The sequence below is a fragment of the Vidua macroura genome, chromosome 4 (genome assembly GCF_024509145.1).
Source record: "Vidua macroura isolate BioBank_ID:100142 chromosome 4, ASM2450914v1, whole genome shotgun sequence".
NCBI classification, from domain to species: Eukaryota; Metazoa; Chordata; class Aves; order Passeriformes; family Viduidae; genus Vidua; species Vidua macroura.
The window spans coordinates 61,374,129-61,396,558 of record NC_071574.1 but is presented as its reverse complement, the minus strand read 5'-3'; the positions used below and the strand labels follow the sequence as shown (position 1 = coordinate 61,396,558).

The following is a 22,430-nucleotide window of genomic DNA, read 5'->3' as shown; positions in this document are numbered from 1 at the left end:
TATGAATTCCACAGGACCTAAATGTCTGCTTTAAATGCATAATTTACCTGAACTGGATTCAAAATTGTGATCAGAAATAGTCTGTCATATGCTTTCCCCTACATTTGGTAATGTTGCCATAAAACAGTTATTAAAAATGAGACTTTTATGTGCTTTCTGTCACCTAGAAGCAACATACTGCTGACTTAACTTGATATAACAATGTGATCAATAGGATCATTGAGACAGAATGTACATCAATTGTTGAAAATGGCAATTAACTCCAAAATTAGCAACTATAAGGAATTATGAATCATCAAAAGTTTTCTGTTAAGGATGTTTCTGCCCATGCCTTTTTCCTGACAGGAAAACCCCTAAAATTTGCCTTATTTTCAAGATTATTGGCATACTAAAATCTTGATGTTTTTGAGATTTTAAGAGATTTTAAATATTTTTATTAGTTAATTCAAACTATAAATCGCCATTTTAAGTTTGGTCTTTTGAGGCCCTTCATACCTCTATCTCCCCTGTTTTTCAGCTATTCAATCCACTCAAGGATCCCTTCAGTTATATCTTGTGGAAAAAGGAAAAAAAAATCTGTTTTGCTTTTATTCAGGATTTTTTTATCAAAATTTGTTGTTAATTGTCCACATTGCAGTGAAAGTCAGAATCTGGGAATCCCACCTACTACTCATTCCTTCACTTTGTCTCTACTGAATTCATGGTATATACATTTATTGCAGCATTTTAGCAGTTGCCTATAGTTCAGGAACAGACTGACACATGGCACGGTTTGCATCATACAGTTTAATTACAGTTTAATTTCATGGACTTTGTGAAGAGATCAATGTTTGATGCAAAGCTGTATGAATTTGTTTTTTTCTTGCTAGCTTTTTACCAGCAGCTGGATAAGGAGAAAAACGTACCTATAACTTATTGAGAAATGTCAGCTGTACTATGGGTAACCAAAAAATGGTGCAGGAAGCTCTGTACTGGACACAACACACTCCTGTATCTACAGGCTCACTTCAAGCAGAACATGGTTTTGACTGCCCAGCACTGGGAAGCCAGAACTGAGAATGGCTGGAATGTCTTGATCACCCTAAACAGCAGAGGCAAATAAAAACAAAAAATCAGCTCAATGAAAAACAACTCATTTTTACTCATTTTTCTTTTACTTATCACCTCTGCAATTCAGGCTGTCAGCATCATACGCTGTGCACAGCTCCGAGGTGGAAAATCAAATTTGTGATGTTTCTTATTTCTAATGCTCCTTCCTTTCTTGCCTCCTGCCTTTCCCATGCAGCAGCATGCACCAGGCTCCAGCTGCAGAACGCCCTGTGTCCTGTGGCTCTGCCCTGTGCCACAGCCTCCTCTTTGCCCAGGGCTGCTGCTGCTGGCGTGGGTGGGTTGCTCTGAGAGCCTGCCCATGTTCCTGGTGGCAGTGGGGCTGTTTCCTCTGCTGGACAGAGCTGTGGGAACCTGGAAGAGCAGGAGCTGTGTGGCTGCAGGCTTAGCTCACAGCCTTGTGTGCAAACTGTGCCTTCATGGCCATCTGCTGCCATGGCAGATGGGGCTTCGGAGCTCACGGTTGTTGAGACAGCAACGTGCTTTGGGTTAAGCACATCTCCTCAAGCCACTGCTACTTCTCTTGTCATCACTCGTGTCAGTGTTTAGACTACAAACATTTGTAGTCTACATTTGTTTAGACTACAAACATTTAGAAAATACACACCTTTTTCTTGTCCATACGGTGGTGTGAGCTGCCAAGCTCTGGCTTGCTCAGTAGCCAAGAGCTGCTCTTCAGGAGAAAACAAGCAGCTGGCTTGGGTGACTTGAGCAGGTTCAGATGGCAATGTTTTTATTAAAAAAAAAAAAAAAAAAAGCCTAACAAGAAATTGATTCAGTCTCAACTTTGCTTTGTTTTTGTCCAGATTGACTTATTCAGGAAAGACTGTACAGATCTTGGCAAATGGATATCATCCTATATAATTTTTCATTTTTAAAGTGAATTGTCACATCAAAGTGATATTTTGTGATTAGTATTGGGAGTTCCGATTTCATTATCATTCCTTGCTCTCCTTTCTTGGAGACACTCACTGGTGAAAGGGTTGATATACACCCATCAGGATGTTCTCTTAATTTACTGTAAGTGCAGCTAGAACTACCATCTGTGACTAGGAGTGAGGATGTATTATGCTTACCACTGCCAGACTTTAATTCCTCCATTCCAGGAAGAATGTCAGTCTAAAAACTCCCTAAGGCTTGAGAATTATGGTAGGGAAAAAATGATAATAATTGTTAGTTTGTTGTTTTTGTTAGGAAAGTTGTTTAATACTCCTCTACTTTGAGAGAGGAAACAGTCTTTGCATGGGAGAGATCTTTGTCTCAGGAGTATGACTTTTGTTATTTCTATAGAAATACAAAATAGATTGGCCAAATTTTAGGCCTTTGAAAATGTAGCTTCTGAACTAACAATATGCAGACACTCTGAAATTCAATTTTCCATTTAAAAGTAGGAATAATAATTATTTTTTATTTTTATTTTTCTTTATCTATTATCCTAATAAAATTGTGAAATTGTGACATCTTTGTGGGATGGATTGTCTGGCAAGACAAGGTAGCCAAACTATATTAGTGTCATAATATAAAAAAATATACTGCAATGCAATAAAATCCACTTTCCAAAACAGGCATGAAAAATAATTTTAAAAACCCCAAACAGCTGCTTTAGCTACATCACCATCCTGAAATGGTATCTAAATTACTGTTTTCTGTGGGGAATAGTAAATATTTAAGTGACTGACTGAAATCCTTTGAACCAAAATGGAAAGGAATTTTCCATTATCTTCTGTGGTATTCGACCATGCTCAGGAAGATTTTTCATTAAGCTTATTCACATAATTGATTAGATAAGAAACAAATGCACTGGCAGATAAGCATTTTCTGTCATTGGGCCAAGCATCTTAGGATATTACATTAGATCTCTTATGGTATTAGCCAAGAGAATGAAAGAGAAAATAGAGTGTGAAATAACTCAATGTCTATTTGAAAAAAAATACCATTGTTTGCAATTCAGCATTATAAAGAAGCTGTTAAACATTAGGCCTTTCCTTAGCCAAACTGAGGCAAGTTTTCACAATGTATTTGAATATGGGGTGAAACTTTCCCAAGAGTGTTTTCTGCTGGGAAAGGACAGCATTCCTGACCTGGGCCTTATACACTCAAATTTTATCCTGAAAAGTGCACTCAGGGGCACTGCAAACTTGAGATTTTTGTTAGGTAACAACAAACTCCATCATTCTTACCCAACCCCTCAGTAATTCATATGCTGTAATTCCTAGTGACCACCAGTCTACTTGGTACGAGTATCCTGGACCTCCGTCCATAAAAGCCTGGAACACTTCAGGAGCTAAAATAGTAAATCAAATTGAACAAAAAAGCATTTCATTAAGGTTAGACAATGGATATTATTTCACAGCTGAAAAATGAACAAGAACACAACAAACTGGAATTAAATAGATTTAGAAGCACAGCATTTTCAGGGTGTACTTTCAGTGACTTGTTTTACTGATAACAAGCAACCTTTGCCGGTCAGGATATTTCAAAACTCAGTAATTTAATATGTTAATTCTTGCTTCCTTCATTTAGGTTTTAAGTTATGTGAATAAAAATTAGTAATAGGAGGGGAATTCTTGGTCTGAAGTGTGACTTAGAACATTTAAGGTAATGTAAACATTTTATGGGAAAAATATCTGCAAGTGAGGTGATTCTTCGTGATTGATGAAGGTGTTGAATATGGTGAATCTCATCCTTATTCTACATTTGGATAGAACTAATCAGACAGGTTATAAAGATAAGCAACATAGGAAAATGGTACTTTAATAGAAATCCTGACACTGATTTTACGACGTGAGAAACTGTCACGACTGGAAGAAAACACTCTGTCAGTGAAGTAATGGCTTCCATAAAAGTAACTTCTGTGGATGAAAAGAAAATATATTTTCAAAACAAGGTTCTACTTTGTCTAATTTCATGAAAAAACATGTATTAAATAATGTAATTTCTTCAGAAAACCAGATATAAATAAGAGTGGCTATGAAATGAAATGAAATGAAATGAAATGAAATGAAATGAAATGAAATGAAATGAAATGAAATAAAATGAAAACTTGGTCATGCTTTTCTAATGACTTAACAGCAGAATCTCAGTACACTTTGTTAAAACAACATTTTCACTGGAGATTTTCTAAACAGCACTGTCCTCAGCCATAACATCATGCTAGATTACAATTACCATGTGAGCCTCTTCTGGCCATGATACCGAGTCTAATGTACCACATTACTCCCTTATTACCATGGCCTCAGTTGGTGATGTGCACACTGCAGTGAATGATGCAGTCTGATCACACTTCTGACTGGCAGTTGTGGATTTGACCATTTATGGCATTTAGAGAAGCACCTTTAATAAATGGAAAGACACTCCTTTTAGAGGAGTTTTTGCAGTCCTGGCAACCTAATAATTTACAACTCCAGACCTGACTTCAGGAAGTCTTCAAGAGCCAAATATAATAGAAGATTTCAGCATCCATTCATTAGTTATGGCAAAACTCTAATCTGTAGAACAAAAAGCAGTGAATGTATGAAAGTGGTCTTATACTCTTTGACCAGCAGGACCATGTCTAAACATGTTTGGTATGAGATCTACAGGCGCCTAAATAAACTTTTTTTTCTGGAATACATGTGTTTAGAGAACAGATGACCAGTGGATCTCTGGCAGAGGAAAACTTGTGCTGTGATCCAGTATGACATAAATCAACAATACCATAAGAGTAATTACACTGAGTTAACACTTTCTCACCTCCAGATGACATACCTTCCCTTGGCATGCTATAACTTCATGTCTATTTTAACTCTTATTTTCGTGCTGCTGGTGTGCAGGCACATCTTACAGGTGTGCAGTCTTTCAGATAGGTGGTGAGAGCATAAGCAGGATTATTTTTATTACTTTAGTGTATCAATTAAATTCACACCAGGCACCAAACTTACATTTTGAATATCACCACAGGAATGTTGTAGTGAAGGTTTGCTTGACTTAGCCCCATTCGTTATGGTTTTTGCCCACCGTGCCTAGATGATGTGCAATATCTCATTACAGAAAATAGCCTTTTGGCATTTTTACTGAACTATGCAGGTATAATGCTGGTTTCACTATTTCTTTTATAGCTTTAACATTTTAATAATGAGACAGATTACTATCTGATTTCTGTAAGATCAAGTTGAAAGTACTTTATTAATGCAACCTATGACATTGCCAGAATGGTGCAGCTGTTTTGCTAATTTAGTGACTGACCTATTGAATTTTATTTCATTTTATTGTTCTAAAATCCTCAAGGTCAACTCATCCTACATTAAGCAGATCAGCAGAAAATGCTTTATTTTGCCCTGGAGTTTTGAAGCTTTTTCTCACCTTAAGCCGATGGCATTCGGAGGTAAGAATATGAGCAGTTAAGGTCCCAATTTTTAAAGCAGATAGCCCCTTTTTGCCCATTTTAACAGCATTATTTTCAGCCCAGATGGAATGCCTCTCTGCATTCCATCAGCTCCAGTGAAGCAGCTGTAAGCACCCTCTTCTCATGAGGGGGGAACTGACAGAGGGTGCCATATGATTTGCAGTATCCTATATACAGGTTTTTTCTCAGGGTGAAATCTCAACCATGTTGAAGTCAAAAGACCTTTCTCTAGTTTGACAAGGCTGTTGAATACCCATTTCACACTAAGCTTGTGCTTAATGTGTCTAAAAGTCTTTTTGAGTTAAGACATTAGGTGCAAACAGAGGGTTCCAGGCTGTGTGCAGACTTCTGGAGTTTGTCTGATCATTCAGAAACAGAGCATGATCTTACACAAAGACAGCAGACCCTCCAAGTCATGGAATTAACCAAGCTCTGCAGAACTAGAGCTATGAAATACAGGACATAATATTAGGTTTTGCTGCAAGAAATAACTATGCCTGGAGAACCAATTCAGAGTGCAAATTGGTTAGGATGAAAGCAAATAAAAACTCTGAAAGGAAAGATTAAATTCTGCATTGATTTTCTTTAACACTGTTACTTAAATATCTGTAGTCTTTTAAATTTTGAACTTGACCCCAGGGTCAGCTTGGACAGCCAACCTGCAACCTGCTCTGGGTAGATTCTTCCAAAGGATGATCAGATTTGAGTTTGCCAGCTTAGAGCAAGAGCAACAGCTCTGCTGTGTACACCTGTTGTGAACATATCCTCTCTCACCATAACAGATTTAGGATGAGAAGAATACTTCATCTTTTACCCCTATGCATCTACATAGGCTGAAGTATTCTGCCTTCAAGAGTTTGTGTGAACAAGAATGAGAGTACTTGCAAGAACAAGAGTTTCATATCTTTTTCCTTTAGAAGTTTCTCCTGAACAAAGGCTTTTCAGGAAAATAAATGGGTTTAATATTGGGTTTGATCCTGCAGTTTGTTTTGGCCAAGAGCTGTAATTACAATCACACACACTTAGGGGAAAGGCAGTTGACATTTGCATGGCAGAAGCTCAACTTTTAAACAGTGAAGATAAATCAAGTAATAGCAAGTCTAGCAGCAAGAGTGAATTCAAAGAAGTGTTGCAGTTGGTAGATCCCACAGGTCCTCACAGAACCCCCGACTCAATTTTTTTGATATGGTGGTGAACTGCACATTCCTAGAGCTGCCTGAAGAGAGACTCAGCAGCAGGAACCTGGTCCAGCCTCACTGCTCGCCCTGCTTTGAGCAGAGTTGCAGTAGAGGCTCCTGGGGGCCCTGCTATCACGAGTCACCTCACAATCCTGTGATCCTAATGAAGCTCAAGCAGACAGCTCCTCACAGGACATCTGGGTGGGATGACATCCTCTGGGATGACAGGGGCCAGAAAGCCTCAATGGCATCTTTACAGATTCTTCCTCTGGGCAGTCATCATGAACTGCACTGGCTCTTCACCACTGCTCTGGTGCTCAGACACCTGGAAAACCTGTTGCCCAAAGTACCAGGAACTTTAAAAGTCAGGAACTCAGAAGCAATGCAGTCTTTTTGTTTGGGTTATTGCTTTTCATGCTTTGCAAAGTGTGATCTGACACCTTTCATGCACTTTTTGAAAATGACAAAGAAACACCCTTTAAATATCATCAATGCCATTCCAAGATGGGACATCTGTACTAGTTTTAACAGAGCAAATAAAATCAGGAATGTCTCTTTGTCTTATATAATGGGTAATCGCACATACCAACTTTGGCAACTAGCCAAGCTGAAATCCTTCTATTGTTTCTTTGCTGTATCTATAGTTTTCTCTTAATAATATACTTTCATTATTTTGTTGTTTACCTGCTTTGCTTTCTTGAAAAGTCATATAAATGAATCCACATTTTACTGTATTGTGTGCTTCAGTGCATTTCTTGGTTGTCCCCAATAAAAATTTCCAGTCAATACTTTTTTCCAACTAATAAATTAAAAGAAATCATCTTCAGAGTATGTTTTGATGCTTTTGCACTGTATCTTTTTAATAATGTCATACTACTGCAGACTGTAGGAAGTAAATAAATGGTTATTTTTCTCTAAAATGAAACAATACTAGAGGACAACTGACGAACAAATTGAATGTGAAAGCAAATCCAGTGGATCTGCATCCATCTCAGAAGCAATGGCATACTGGGATATCCTTACTCCTGTTCCATAGGTTTGTGCAAAAGGGAGTAATTTCTGAAAAATCCATTTGTGTATATAACTATCCACTAGAATTTTCATACCAGTCATATGATCTGTAATGTGAATTATGTAGATGATGCATCTCATATTGTATACATATTTTCCAAGAGATCTGTAACAAAAATAAAGTGATAAAAAAGGAAATTTTATGTAGCTGGTTGGTAATTATCTACCTTTATTTGTGGAAAGATATTAGTATATAACTATATGATTAATTAGCTTGAAATACAAGAGAATATCAATGTAAATGCAAATAATGTTAAACCAAATCTTCACTCTTTTTTTCCTATTGTAAAAGACCATTTTGTACAAAGAATAAAATGTTTTAAGTAGGGTTTCTGAAAATCTGCTGAGTATTCATTAATATCACAACTTCATAAACTGTAAGTGCTCTGGGTCTCTGAAATTCAGGCTATTTTTAATTTGGTGCTCAAAGATGAGTTTGAAAATGCTGTCCATGATAAAATGATCAATTTGAGGTCTATCTCTTGGTGTGGTTGGCAAAAAGAAAAGCTGCTGTTTTTTCTGATGAGGCATCTACAAACTAACAAATCAATCTATTTAAGCAATAACTTGCAAGTCAGCTTTGCAAGATGAATTACTGTAAGGAGCTGGCTGTCAATGAAAAGCTAAATATTGCCAATGACATCTGGTTATCAGTTCCATCACTGCCCTGTGCCAGTGTTATTAATATGAGAAACTGAAAATGAAACAAAGAAAGAAACAAACAAAACCTAGTGGTTTTGTCTCTCTTTTTAAAAAATTGATCTAGTTTGGGTGGATATGTCCAAAATATTTCTTCAGAATGAAATCCCTGACACTGCTCATCCAGTTGTAGACTACAGCTCTCTGATGTCTATTTGCATCTCAACAGAGACCCTACATGTCAGTGAGGGGAATCAGAGGTTTGTGGTTTACTGGAGGGGTTGCAAAGGAACACACTCTGCTGTAGTCGTTGCAACAAAACATACTTCAGTGGTGTGGGTCTTACTGCAATGCCTGAGATTTCAGGTCAGAAAATACATTCCAGAGTCATTAACTGAGATTCAGCATAATATCACACTGCCAGGTATCACTCTCCTTCCATATCTTAGACCCTGATCTTGTGGAAAAAAATTGTGTGTATAAATTGATGTATATACATATATACAATACAATACACACAGCATAAGCAAGAATTTGACTAGCACAGGACAAGCTGTTAAAAGGTTACATGTTTGCAAATTTTAAACGTGTGAATGATGATATGTAAAACACATTTATAGTTTCACCTTGCTGAATCAGGCTTAAGGCATGATAGATTGAGCTGAATAAAAAATGAACCTGATTTTTGGAATAATATTCCAAGAACCTTGAACTGAGATGTTTCAGGGAAATATTAATTGCTTTCTCAGCACTGTGATGATAATGTAATTTTCACTTTTCCCCCGAGAAGTAAATTCAGGGGTCAGTAATTTTTCTGGATTATGGTTTTAATAAAAAAAACAGAAATCAAACTACAATAATAACCAGTGATCTTCTATCCAGAGTAGAAGCTGTTCCAAGAGCAAAATGGAAGAAAACAACTTCCCTCTCCCTGAATAGAAATGTGGATTTGGTAAACTATCAATTTAGCTCCTAATGCTTACTTTCTTATGTGCTAAAAAGGTCTAAATTATAATGGTCACCCTTCTGACTCAGAGCTTTAGACTAGCCAGCTGCTAACTTCTATTTTATAAGACAAAATGCTGCTTAAAGCCTGGGCATGCTGGGATGGCAATTTTCTAGTGTGAGGTTTATACTTGTTACAGCCATGTAACTGATTTTGCACCATTATTCACATTATACACCTCAATAGTTTTAATACTCATATTTAATGCAATTATTCAATCAAAGTAAATAATTTAGATACCATTACCTGAAAACAGACATGGCATTTAGAATGCCTTATTAGTTTTCCATATGGCTATATAACCTCTCTTGCCCTTATTCAGCAGGCTATCCTCATATAACCCTCTGCTTTACTCAACCACTGAACAGAAGTCACTTCTTGACCCTGCACAGAGAAGCCCTTAGTGGCTGAACATCTGCATCAGCCTCAGAGAAACAACCTCGAGTTGCTACCCCTGCTGAAAGAAAGCCCAGCAGCAACGAGCATGTCATGGTCTCCCATTATTGAACATGAAATTGTACACAAGCGCCTTCGTTACTCCACACAAAAGCTCACAGTGGCTGCAGGGCCAGTTTTTCTGGCAATTTTTAGAAGGGATTGTGTTCAAAAATATCCATTTGGTGTTTGGAAGTTTGTTCCAGTGTACAGACAGCAGCTGTTCTGCCCACTACTGAAATTAGTGGGTCTGTGTAATGGGATTTTCAGGACAGACTGTACCTGACACACCAGAGGAACTGTTCCATGCCCCTGTATCACATACCCCCACCAGGTTAAAAAATGTCTTTGCACCAGTTTATGCATGCAAAAACCTGAGGAGTTGGCCTGATCAAAAAACCAGGAGTTATCCAGGGGGCAGAAGGGCCCTGCTGGTGCTGTTTGCCACCTCTGCTCCCCTTGGATCTGCCTGCAGAGCTCCACAACACACCGGGCCCTTTTAGGCAGGCAATAAATAAATAAATAAATTAACATAAAAAGCCCATCCAAAACTACCTCTTGAACTCAGAGTGGAGTGTTTATTAACTGAAATAGTCAAAGAAATGATAGTATTAGTAGTTCTGCTGGAATATCTTAAAGGATGGTAGCAGGTCAGAGAGCACAAAGAGGTGAAGAGCAGCTGGATGTAATAACTTCTTTCCTGATCTCCTGGGGTTCCTCAGCTGCTTATGTTCCTACTCATTAGTGTCACAGTGGAACCAAACCCTGAATGCCTGCTCACAGCTCAGTGTTTAATCCCCTCAGCCACGTAGCTCCTAGCACGAGCTGAAAATCCCATCAGTGTGGGGAATATTTATTTCAGCACCTCAAAGTCTCACACAGCCACTCTTAGTTCTTGCTCATCAGAACAAAGAGAAAGCTCCCTTGCCATGCTGACATCATGAGATTTCCCTGGGACCAAAAGGTCAGGTAATGATATGACCAGAGAAACTCTGCAGACAGGCAGTCAAACCCCCTGTAGGATAAAGGTGGGATTTTTAAAAACCTAAACACTGCCTTAACTGCATTCAAAATACAATGAGCTGCAAAACAATATTTAATTTCAGAGCACTGTTTAATATGAGTGCAAGAAAGACCAAAGAATGATGACTTTTGAAAACTCAACTCAAAATTTTCCCTGCTATATTTTAAGCATCTGAGAAACAAATTTAGCTCTATGGGATATTTTTTTCTGTGTGAAAGGTTTATACCAGGACATCCACTGGCTTTCCTCTGAGTTCAATTGTACACCTACAGAGTATTAATTAATAAATATGGATGACTCATACATTTTAGAAGTTCAGTGGACCAGTATAAATCCACAATACTTTGGTAATCTCAGGCATACAGTCATTCTTCACCATGACAGCAGCCTGTGAAAGGAGCTGTGAAAACCTGAGATAACAAGCCTGTGAGATAGGAATGGGGTAGCTGAAACCTTTCACATAATTTATGGCTGATTTTATTGACTTTGGATTTTTGGCAAGTGTATTTTATAATAAAATGTAATAAAATGTATTTTATTGTTTTGATTTGAGGTAAAGTCACAGTGCATCATTTGAATATCTTCAGTCTCTGGCTGAGAAAAAAAACAAAGGCTCTACCTAGTCCCCCCAAACCATCCTACCACTAAAACCAAAAGCTCCCAAAAACCAAAACAAAAATAAGCAACAACAGCAACAAAACCACACAAAAAAAAAACACATTAAAAGAACCCCAAATCTTAACTCCCCCCCTAAAAAATATAAACTGTGAATGTAAAAGTTTTGCAAAACTCAGAAATAATACACAGATCTATAGAAATTGATCATTCCAAAATATTTCAGTAAGGAAAAAGCATATGCTATAGGACTCAAACACACATAAATTTGCCAAAGGGAGGAATAAAAGAAAAGTGACACCTGTCATGTTTCCTAAATGTGTTTTACGGTTTAACTTTTGGGTTTGTAGCTGAGCACTCTATTGCAGGGTAGAGGGCCATCACTGCAGATGGGTGCCCAGCGCAGAGCATATTTGAGACACACAGATATTTCTTGCAGCGTTGTTCAAAAGGGAGAAATTAAAGTAATTCCCTTTTATTTGGTTTTTTTGGGTTTTTTTTTTCCACTCACAAAGATGGAACAGTGTTGAAAGTAGCAAGGCCTTACAGAGGTACTTCCAGTCAGGCAAGCACACACTTCCCTTTCTCACAAGAGGCCAAAGTAAAATCCTTCTGCAGGCAGAAAGAGTCACAGCTGAACAGACCAGCCCATGCACAATGGAGGGGATCCTCTAAGTGCTTGTGGCTGTTTGCTGGCAGCAGCTGTGCCTGCCAAAAGCCAGCCTGGTCTCAAAGGACATTTTGCATTGCTTGCCAGGGCAGGATGACAGCCTGAAACCATAGGAGTTTACAAAGAGCTATTCCTACAACAAAACCTTGACAGCACCCTCAGTCACAGGATTTGTAAAAGGTTTGAGCAGTGAATTTGTGAAGGTAAAATCAGGCACAGGTGACACACAGGTTTCCCAAATCACAGGCAGACATTGCCTTCCACAGGCCCAACCATCTGAAAGCACAAGACAAACTCGGAGGACCCCCAAACTCTAAGAAGTTGATCTCATTTCAGCTTTTCAGGTTGCTGGCTTTGAGGGGAAAAGCTGCAGAAGCAGCTGGAAGTGTCCTGCCCTGCCAGCCTGTTGGCCTTGTTCTTTTCACATATACTGCTGCCCCTGTCTTTGTTCCTGCGTGTGGTGGGTATTTCACTTGTCTGAATGAATTGGCTGGGAAGGGGAGGACATGGAAATTGACAGGGTTTCTAAAGAAACAATCAGGTTCAGGTACAGTGCATTTTGCATAAACATTTAATAATTAGGGAGATAAGGAGGGAATATTTCAGGCTGAAATATTTGGGGCTAATGAGAAGTGGGATTAAGCAAAGAGTTTGGGGCTAAAAGGCTAATGTGAAGTGGGATTAAGCAAAGGCTGCAGGAGGTGACTCACATCATGCTTAGCATTACAAGATAGTCATCTTAATCAGAACAGCTAGGGCATTTCTACCACACAATATTAATTCACTCTGTTTTTTTCCTAGAAACCATTTTTATTTGGTCATGCTGCATGTGAACAAATCACTCCCTAGCAATTTTTCAGCCTCTTTCCATCAGATTTCAAAGAGGAATGGAGGCTTTAGAGATAATTTTTTTTTCTGTTTATTTCCTTAAATTTGCCATAGCAGGAAGTGAGAAATCCTATAAGTGCCTCTGCTAAGGGAAAGGTTGGAGAGTCCCCTCATATCTGATTAAACATAACAAGATCCACATGAAAGTAAGACTTTGTAAAACTTCAAGAGGGAGAAATAGCATTCATCACATCTCATGCTGTCATCATTGTGGAAATCAGCATAGCATAAGGCATGTCTTACAGAAACTGCTAAGTTTCCTTGGTTCTGATACTCAGCAGATACCATGCTTGAAGGTTACTTTGTCTTGTTACGCCAAGGTTAAATTGTGGTTTGAATTCTTGATAATAGACTCTTGCCAGCAACCATAGAGACAGCTCCAAATAAATGCAAGGGTGACTCTTCTGACTCTTTCAGAATGGTAAAGACTGCAACTGGGGCTTTTGCAGCATCTGCATTTCCGAGAGGTAAGGAAGGCACAATGAAGAGAAAGTAAGTTGGTGGATGGTGTAATAGCCTCATAAAGGAAAGGAGAGAAATTTTTGGGTACTGTTTCCTCTTGTGAGGTTGATGGATATGGTGGAGATCTGATGACTGGGGAGGATGCTTCAGGAGTGGAACAACTACATCAGCTGACGTGAATTTAGACCAGATCCATTAGTGTGAAAATGTGAAATCTTTTCCCTGTCTCCCATCTTTCCCTTGACCTCCTAATGCTCCATTAATGTATCCCATTTCTGTGCTGTGCTGCTCATTTCACCCAAGCAGATATATCATATATTCTTGTGGTGCAAATATATCATATATTCTTGTCTCAAGATGTGGGAATTTACATAAAGTGACACAGTTGAATTTCTCCTGAATTTGAATTCACAAAACCAAACAGAACCTGACTAGAAGAGTGTAGAGATCAAGCTCCTGTATAAAAGAACATCCAAACAACATCCTCCATCTCTGAAGATTTTCACTGCTGACACACATATATACTATCAAAAAAAAAGAAGTTGATAACATCTACTTTATGCTTTTAAACCTAAAATCCTTTTGCTATACCATTAGTCAGCCTTAATATGTAACTTTTCTTACATTTTTAAATGTATTGAAGACTTACCCATATAGGGTTTTGTGCCAGCCATAGAAGAAGCTTTTTCTGAGCCTTTCACTATGGTTGCTACATTAAAGTCAGTGATATGAACGTGTCCTGCAATTACACAAAGTAAAAACAGAAGTTAAAATAGCACATCATAGAAATATTCCTCACTTTAGCTAATGTTTAAGTGATAATGGAAAGAAACACAATTGGAAATATATGTAACATTAATAGAAATGTAAATGTCACTCTTAACTAGAAAAACCAATTTGGAAGCACAGTGATAGAATACTTTTCTTGTGTGGTTGCACCCACTACTTGTCTGCACTCCTGAACTGCTTTTGATGATCATGCATGAATCTTATGCCATGAACAAAGATAAGAAGTGGGCCCACAAGAACTTCATGAAGTTTAGCAAGTCCAAGTGTAAGGTACTGCACCTGGATGTGGGCAGTCTCAGACATTTGCACACACTGGGAGATAACTCATTGAGGGCAGCCCTGAGGGGAAGAACCTGGGGGTTCTTGTGGATGAAAAGCTGGACATGCCACAGCAATGTGCATTTGCTGCCTGGAAGGTTGACCCTGTCCTGGACTGCACCAAAAGAGACACAGCCAGCAGGCTGAGGGGGGTGGTGAGTCCTCTCTACTCTGCCCTTGGGAGACCTCACCTGGAGTGTGCTGAGATGCTGGCACAGGTTGCCCAGGAGGGTTGTTTATGGGTCATCCCTGGCAGTGTTCAAGGCCAGGTTGGGTGGGGCTCTGAGCCCCCTCACTTGGTCTGATTGAAGGTGTTCCTGCCCACAGCAGAAGGGTTGGAACAAGGTGATCTTGAAGGTCCCTTCCAACAAGAACCATTCTGTTATTCTCTTTGTCTTCTCAGAACAGTAAGTAACATGCAGAAGCAGAATGTGAAGCTGTGTGTGAAATTTGCCTCATCTCCAGCTACAGTCACCCCTCACATCTCAGGTACTTGTGACACTGTCTACAATTGCATCCACTACAGGTTACCTTCAGCCTGACTTCTTCTGAGTCTTCTCAATGAGGGAGGGGAGAAGAAAAATGGTACTTTTATCACACAATAACTAAAACATTAGATCCATAGTATCAGAAGATGTGTATGTAACAGGAGCAGATCCCAAATCATCACTCATTTGGTGGCAAGGTGACAGGTGGCAAGAGGAACAGTAAGTGGCAGAAGTCAGCCTGAGAATGTGCTGCCTGACCAGCCAGACACAATTTAAACTGCACTAGTGAGGCTGAATGGCCCAAACTTTCTATTACTGTTTTCCTGGGATAGTTTATGATAAGCATAGGTTCAATTGCTCCACCACTGTGAAGTAATAGTTGTTAATCCTGGTTTGTTATAGGCAGGTAAATGGAATAGAAATCCAGCTTGAAAATATGTAACGCTTTAATTTGACAAGTCTTCTTTCAGGTTTTGCATCTTTGCTCAAGGACTAGTGTTGTGAAGTGATGCAGATGTTGTCCTCACTGTGATTGCATCTGGCAGTGCCATGGAGGACAAGGGTAGGACCTCCCTTCCCCATCTTAGCTCTGCACTCAGATCAGGATTAATATATCATGTGTTGAGATAGACTTCTGAGTGACAAATTTGTGTGGGTTTTTTTTATCAAGGTCTCAGTCTCATTCAATCCACAGAATGGATCAGGCTTTGGACATGATGCAATTGTTAAGTGAGGGAGGTTTTTAATCATGTTTGCTGCCAAAGATGAAAAGAGTGTAACAAATGACTGATGGATTTTATCGTGGTGCCTGATGGAGGAAGAGCAGTCTCAACAAAACGTCATGCTGCTCCAACAATCTAACCTAGATCCTGCTCAAAGACCACAGGAAATGTATCAGCCAACCTCTAATTGTGCAGCTATGCATGTGTGAACTGAAATTCTCAGAGGACCCTAATTTGGTGAGATCTGAGCTGATTTTGAAGGGGGAAAGGAAGAAGGTACTTCCCACTGCTAAACTTAAAGCTGTTTCTCCAAATGAGAGGCATAGCATAAGTTTTCAATGAAATGGTTTGCCTACTTTTCTGCATTTTTTTTTAAAAAACCTGCCTGCATTTTATTGACACTTTTTTCCTAAGATGCCCAGGTCAGGAAGCCCTCTACACATGGCAGAGAAAAAGTGTGAGCCAATGAAAGGAAGGTGATCTGCAGGGGAGATGCCTGGTGGGAGCTGAGGGCATGGAGAGGGGCTTTGTGTGAGACAGAGGCAGAGCAAGGGTGAACCCCATGTGCCTGTGGTCAGTGAAGGGGGGCTGGAGGAATGCTGAGGTGGAGCTCTGCCTGCCTGTGCACACCACTGGATGATTTCAACTCTTGTAACCCTAAGGACTTGGGGGGGTTGGTTTTGGGGGGGAGTTTTTCGGTTTGTTTTTCCATTTTGTTTTGTTATACTTTGCTTTGGGTTTTTTTTTAAGTTTTTCATTCCTGGTGTAAATATTTCAAGAGACAATTAGACCCCAGTTGTCTATAGGAGTCTTTCTAATCAGCCCCTAAGACAAGTTTTTACTGTGACCCTTGCACATAGGAAAAGGGAAGGTTGCTATTGCTGCAGTGAATATGCTGGGATTCCACCTGCTTCTTACTGTTTGCAAAATTTCTGATTGTGGGAATTTTTCCCATCTGTGCCTCACACCTTGTAGTTGATCTCCCTTTCTGGGTATGATTGTGAACACTGTATTAAATGTCCAAACCAAGTCTGTATCTTGGTATAAAATTGAACTAAACAGAATGTCAGTGTCACTTGGATTTAGCTCTTATGAACAATGAAGCAGAGCAGTACACAACAGATTCAGCAGACCTAACTAAATTCAAGTTAGTCCAGGGAAAGAGCTTGTTTCTTAATCCTTGGAGCTGCATGACCCCATATATAATAAGATGATGGTAGAGAGAAGGGAAGAAAAAGCAAATGACCACGTTCCTTTGACTCTCTGCAGAGTGACTTTTTCAAACCATCTCAAACTGCAGATTTCACATACACCAATACATACATTTGAAGAAGAAAGTATCTCAGTGGAAATTGTTTCAAAATTGCATTCCTTCAATCAGCTTCCAGTTAAGACTCTAACTACCTACAGAACATTCTATGACTTTGGAAAGCTTTATGCGATGTGACTTCTCTGTCTCACTTTTCAACATGGCCTGAAATTGCAGTATCTGAGGTAAACAGCAAATTATCTGTGTTTGGATTTAATTTTTGAGCAAATCATAATGACAATTAGAACAAGTCCTGAAAGTTGGCTGGGGCTGGGTGACTAACATTCAGCAGAGGAAAGTGTACATGACTTCAAGCCTCATTGAATTTCTCAGAGTCTGAAACCAAAGGGGTGAATGTGATGTCAGAGAGAAGAAATATTATACTGGAGTTAATGCCATCAACTCAGCAGCACCAGAGCTGATTGTAAATCTCAGAACAGCAACATTTTGAAGTACAGTCAAATCTGATTTGGTCTCAGAAAGTCAAACCCTATGAAAAATTTAAAAAGCCTCTCTGGGTTCATCTGCACTATGTATGAGAGCCTGAGCTTGTACCCACCTGAACTTGGCATGACTTGGCAGTCTGACATTTATCATTAGGGAGATTGGTAGAAATTGCATGGCTGTAGATAGGTTCAGCAAAGCTCTGCACTTCAAAGTTAGGCTGTTGAATGGCCATGTAGGCATGTAAAAGTTTCAGATACACTTTCAAAATCTAGACAGCTTCAGGTGGATGAATTATGCTGGAGCCTTTTGTCTTATTAATCAACATTGGAGGGTTAAACAAGATAGATTCCCTGCAGTTCTGGTATTCAGAAGTTAATATTGAGATTCCAGTAATTTATTTTGGAGTAGATTTGTTTCATCCCATTTTTGGTTTTAATGCTCATTGGCTACATCTTTCAATTCTGCTGAGAGTTTCCAAATACGAGAGTATTTGGAATTCTGCTGAGAGTTTCCAAATTACTTTGAAATGTATTCAAGGTAATAGAGTTTTAAGGAAAACTTTAATGATCATAAACCAATATAATAATACATAATAAATTAATTCCAGCTTCAATTAATTTAGTTCATTCATAAGTGAAATTATTTTATTGAGTAAAATTATCGCAATCAGATGCCACAATCCATCTAAGAAACTCCCAAAGCACAATAACATGCAAATAGCCCTGTTAAGTCTAATAGTGAAATACTAAATCTGTGATTTCAGTGTGGAGAGCCATAAGGAGACACTTTCAAGATTAGAAATAGCAATCATTCAGTGAAATTAGCAAATTGGACCTTCAAAATTAACAACTAGGTAGTGAGTCTTCACATAATCTATATTTAAGTTAAGGATCCTAACACAAGATGTTAAGGATGGTATAAATTCTGTTCGCTCAAGGAAGCACCAGAAAAGATCTCGGAAATGGTCATTGGAAGCTGTTAAACTGCAAAAACCATGAGCCAGGAAATGCTTCAGTCACAAGAAGCTGGAGTACATGGGGAAAGTCCCCCCAAAAACTAGTCTTTTTTTTATATTCTGCTCTGTCATTCACTTTTTGGAAACTCCTGGAGACAGGAAACTCAATTGGATGGGTCGTTGATCCACTGTGGTTGTTCTTCTGCCCTGAAACTGAAAGCCTGGATAGCTGTAACTCTATCTATAGCAAGAGAGAGAGGGACAAAACATCTCGCCAGCAGGGAGACATTAAAAAAGGTTTGGGTCTTCTGCTGACAGGAGGGTGCTGAAGGAGTTTTTGAATATATTGAATCTGGTGATTGTAAATTATTATTCATCATTGTGGAATTCTAGATGTTTGGGTTTGTTCTTTTTTTTTTTTTTTTTCTTGAAAGAAAAACATTTTAAAACATATTAAAGAAAACACTTTTCTTTCTTGAAGGATGGTAAACTTCTACAATTTGTTGCTCCAGGAGGTTGTAGAGGCCAAGATCAGCTGCATCTTCAAGGAGGCAGCAAACAAGCTCATTAATAAGAATTTCTTCACATTCTAAATGGAATAAGCAAAGACGCTTTAATATCCTACCACAAAAAATTGTGGGTGATAGGCAGCACTGAATCATCTGATGGAAAAGTGGCAAAAAGCATGTTCCACAAATAATGTTTCCTCTTGTCAACAGTTGCAACAAAATGCTGGCCAAGTCACAAATACAAGACCTTAAGACTGAAAACCAGGCTGTGGACACAGTAAATAAGATACTTACACAATGGGGTATTCCTAGCTGGGTGGCCTCCATCCTAAGAGGACTGCTCTGGATTCTACTTATAATTTTTATTGTTTCTGTTGCTCTAACTCTCTTCAAAAAGACCCTTGTGAAAACCTTAGGGGACATTTATTTAATAAACAGAGAAGGGGGAGATGTGGGATGTGCCCATGGGGAAGACAGTGTGGGAATGCCATGGGAAACTACAGTCATTTAGCATAAGGCATTTCCCCAGAGTCCTCTGCCCCCCAGTGCAAATGAGCTCATGCCCATCACCTGTCAGTTTGTAGTTGTCATCTCCCCAAGTTCTGGAAAGTTCCCCATTCTTGTTGCTTCTAATGGTTCCCTCTGTAAACCACTCCTTTCTTTTTCCTTCATTGGCCCAGTTTATGTTACCCCATCCCTTACACCCCCTTCCCATTGGATCATTTGTACCCTAGACACTCCTTCCCTCCCCAGTTATATACTCTGGCCCCTCCTGCCCCAGGGTTTTTCAGAGTCTGCCTCCCCTGAGTGTGGTTGTCTCCCTGCTCCTATTTCTGCCTCCCTACTCCTTCGATCAATCCTCAATAAACCCACTCGGATTCCAGCAGCTCAAGAGTCCTTCTGTCTTCCTGGTGGGGATTTTAATTGCTCTATCCAGGCATCCATTGACCAGCCAACTGAGGGTCACCCCGTGGGACTCGGTCCAGGGTAGTCCTCAGCCAAGGTCTTGGATCTGAGTCTGAAGGACTCAGGGAGTCCTTCCTCAGTAAACCAAGCACAGATCTTGCTGCATGAAACCATGTTGTGGAAAACTTGCCTGAGAAGTATTCAAACTCTTGCAGGCTTTTTGTAAACAGATTGTATTGATGGTGTGGTCACTTAGTAAAAGGCTAAGCCTGGATGCAAAAGTAGAGCTTGTAATTTCTGCAGAACCACCAGCAATATTAATTTCAATAGTGCTACCAAAAAGCTATAGAAATAATGTTATCATCTCTTTAAAAAGTCAATTTATAGTTTGGTTTACTACTGCTTGTTTTACTGCATAGAATTTAAGAAATTCTATGTCCCTTTGACATCATAGTTAATAGATCATGCAAACTTTTAAAGATATCTTTAATTTCTTTGATATTTAGACAAAACATGGACCATACTTAGTAGATTCCAGATCTAAATGCTGTCACTTCAGTTACATTGTTCTAAACCGTTAAAATGAAAGGAATAGAAGAGGAACCAGAATTCTGTCATTGAGAGAATTCTAAAATGCTTTTTTCTTTACAATACAATTGTAATAGCTCCCCTGAAACAGGAGGTAGTCCCTTCAGCTGTCACTGGAATAATTCTATTTCCAATATATGTTAGCAGAACAGAGAACTACTACTAAATTTAGAGATTAGTGTTAGTCATAAGAGGAAGAGCTTTCTGGGAAAACTGAGACAGAAACATTAAAAAAAAGGAGCTTTATTGATTGAATTAATTTCCTTAGAGAGTCTGATTCTGGTTCAGAGAATGAACCCAGAAACTGTCCCTACTTTCTCTCTTCAGAGATGGGATGTGTATTCTCTCCAGGAGACCATGCAATCATCCTCTGACAGGGGCTGAACACCATTTTAAATGGCTGGCTATCCCATTCTCATGTACCATTATGCTTATCAGGATCATCAAACATTTATCTCCACTGATGCATCAGAAAATGTGATCAGCCATGCTGAGATGTGGCTTTGATGAAAAGCATATGGAAAAATTCAGACTTCCTCTACCAGAATGATGTTGTATATGTTTTTGTGGTTTTTTTTTTTTTTTTTTGGGGGGGGGGTGGGTTCTTTTGTTGTTTTTTTTTTTTTTAATTTGTAAATTAGATTGATCACTTTTAAGAAAAATCTTCTGTATTCCTGAGGTATGTTCCCTAAGCCACACAGATAAATTACAGTGAAATTAGTTTTACTGAGCACAAATATCTATAATACATATTCTTGGTATATATTATGAAAGTTAGTAAATTTAACTGCTTGAAGATGTAAGGCAATGTGAATGGTGTAGCACTAAATTTTGACTCAGCCAGAATAGGTTTCTTCAGTGAGGCCAAAGTAACCTAAGTCACTGAGACAAAGTCTCAGTCAGAAATGTTGTGCATATCCAATTACACGATGCTTTTTGTAAGCATAATTTGTTTAATGAACTGTACGAAAGACCTGGCGTAAAGTCAAGCATAGAGGAAACTGTTGTGCCATTTTAGAGGCCACAGCCTAATATAAAATTCCTTCCTGTACACCTGGTTAAGCTCATATTAGGTGAATTTTTTATGCTTACTCTGCAGCCAAATATATTTGTGGTGCATATATTCAGCATATTTTTCCATTGAGTGAAGTCTGATGATTTTGTTAAAATGATGTTACTATGTTGCAGCTTAATCAGAGCTGTTAAGGACTTTGAGAATAGTTTTCTTCTTGCAAAAGAACTTCACTTCTGTAAGGTAAGCCTGAGGCAATTAGCATGGGACAGACACTTGTCCTACTGGTATCACCACTTTTAGTGAGTTGAAGTGTATAGACCCTTTACAGGCTTCAGGAATTCCTTCCCCCAACCACGTGACAGGTCTTTGAACCTGTTTGAACCCATGAATTGATAACTTCTGACCAAGATTTGTGTGCTTGTCTGGAGAGGTCTGTTTTTTCACCCCTTGTCTGCAGGTGTGCTATGAGGGAGCAGTACTCTGCTGCTTTGCAGAAGAGAGGCCATCCATCCCAAAATTTCCAAGCTGCCTACAGGTAACCGTTGCTGAATAGCTTATAATCACAAAAAATCCCCTTCATTTGGCATTGTAGTGCTCACTCTGGTGTAGGTTCTTCTTTGTGATGCCTGAATCTCCATAGGAAAGGTCTCACAAGAGAGCCTGTTTTTTAGCCACAAGAGGCTGGTTTTGTGCACTAATTGACCTTGATGAGGGGCAGGGAGAGATAAAGGTGACTGTGCTTGGAAGGCTGTCAATCAGAGATTTAAAATACTCATACTCATTTTGTGTTGCTGTTGACATCTTTAATTCACCAGGACTTAAAGGCAAGATATTTCTATTTCATGCTTGTTTGCTGATACTAGAGTCTTGGGAACATTAACACTTATGGGTATGAAGCATTAAAT

At 39.0% G+C, this 22,430-nt stretch overlaps 1 protein-coding gene across 2 annotated transcripts in view; it reads right to left on the bottom strand.

Annotated features, from left to right (window-relative positions):
* The window catches only part of STK32B (serine/threonine kinase 32B), a 163,524-nt gene that overhangs the window by 28,669 nt on the left and 112,425 nt on the right, over positions 1-22,430 (bottom strand). For both annotated transcript variants that reach the window (XM_053975150.1, XM_053975148.1), the window contains exons 6-7: positions 14,129-14,218; positions 3,288-3,391 (exon numbers count right to left, since the gene is read on the bottom strand). In XM_053975150.1, coding sequence (XP_053831125.1) covers positions 3,288-3,391; positions 14,129-14,218 — 194 coding nt within the window. The remainder of the gene's footprint in view (positions 1-3,287; positions 3,392-14,128; positions 14,219-22,430) is intronic.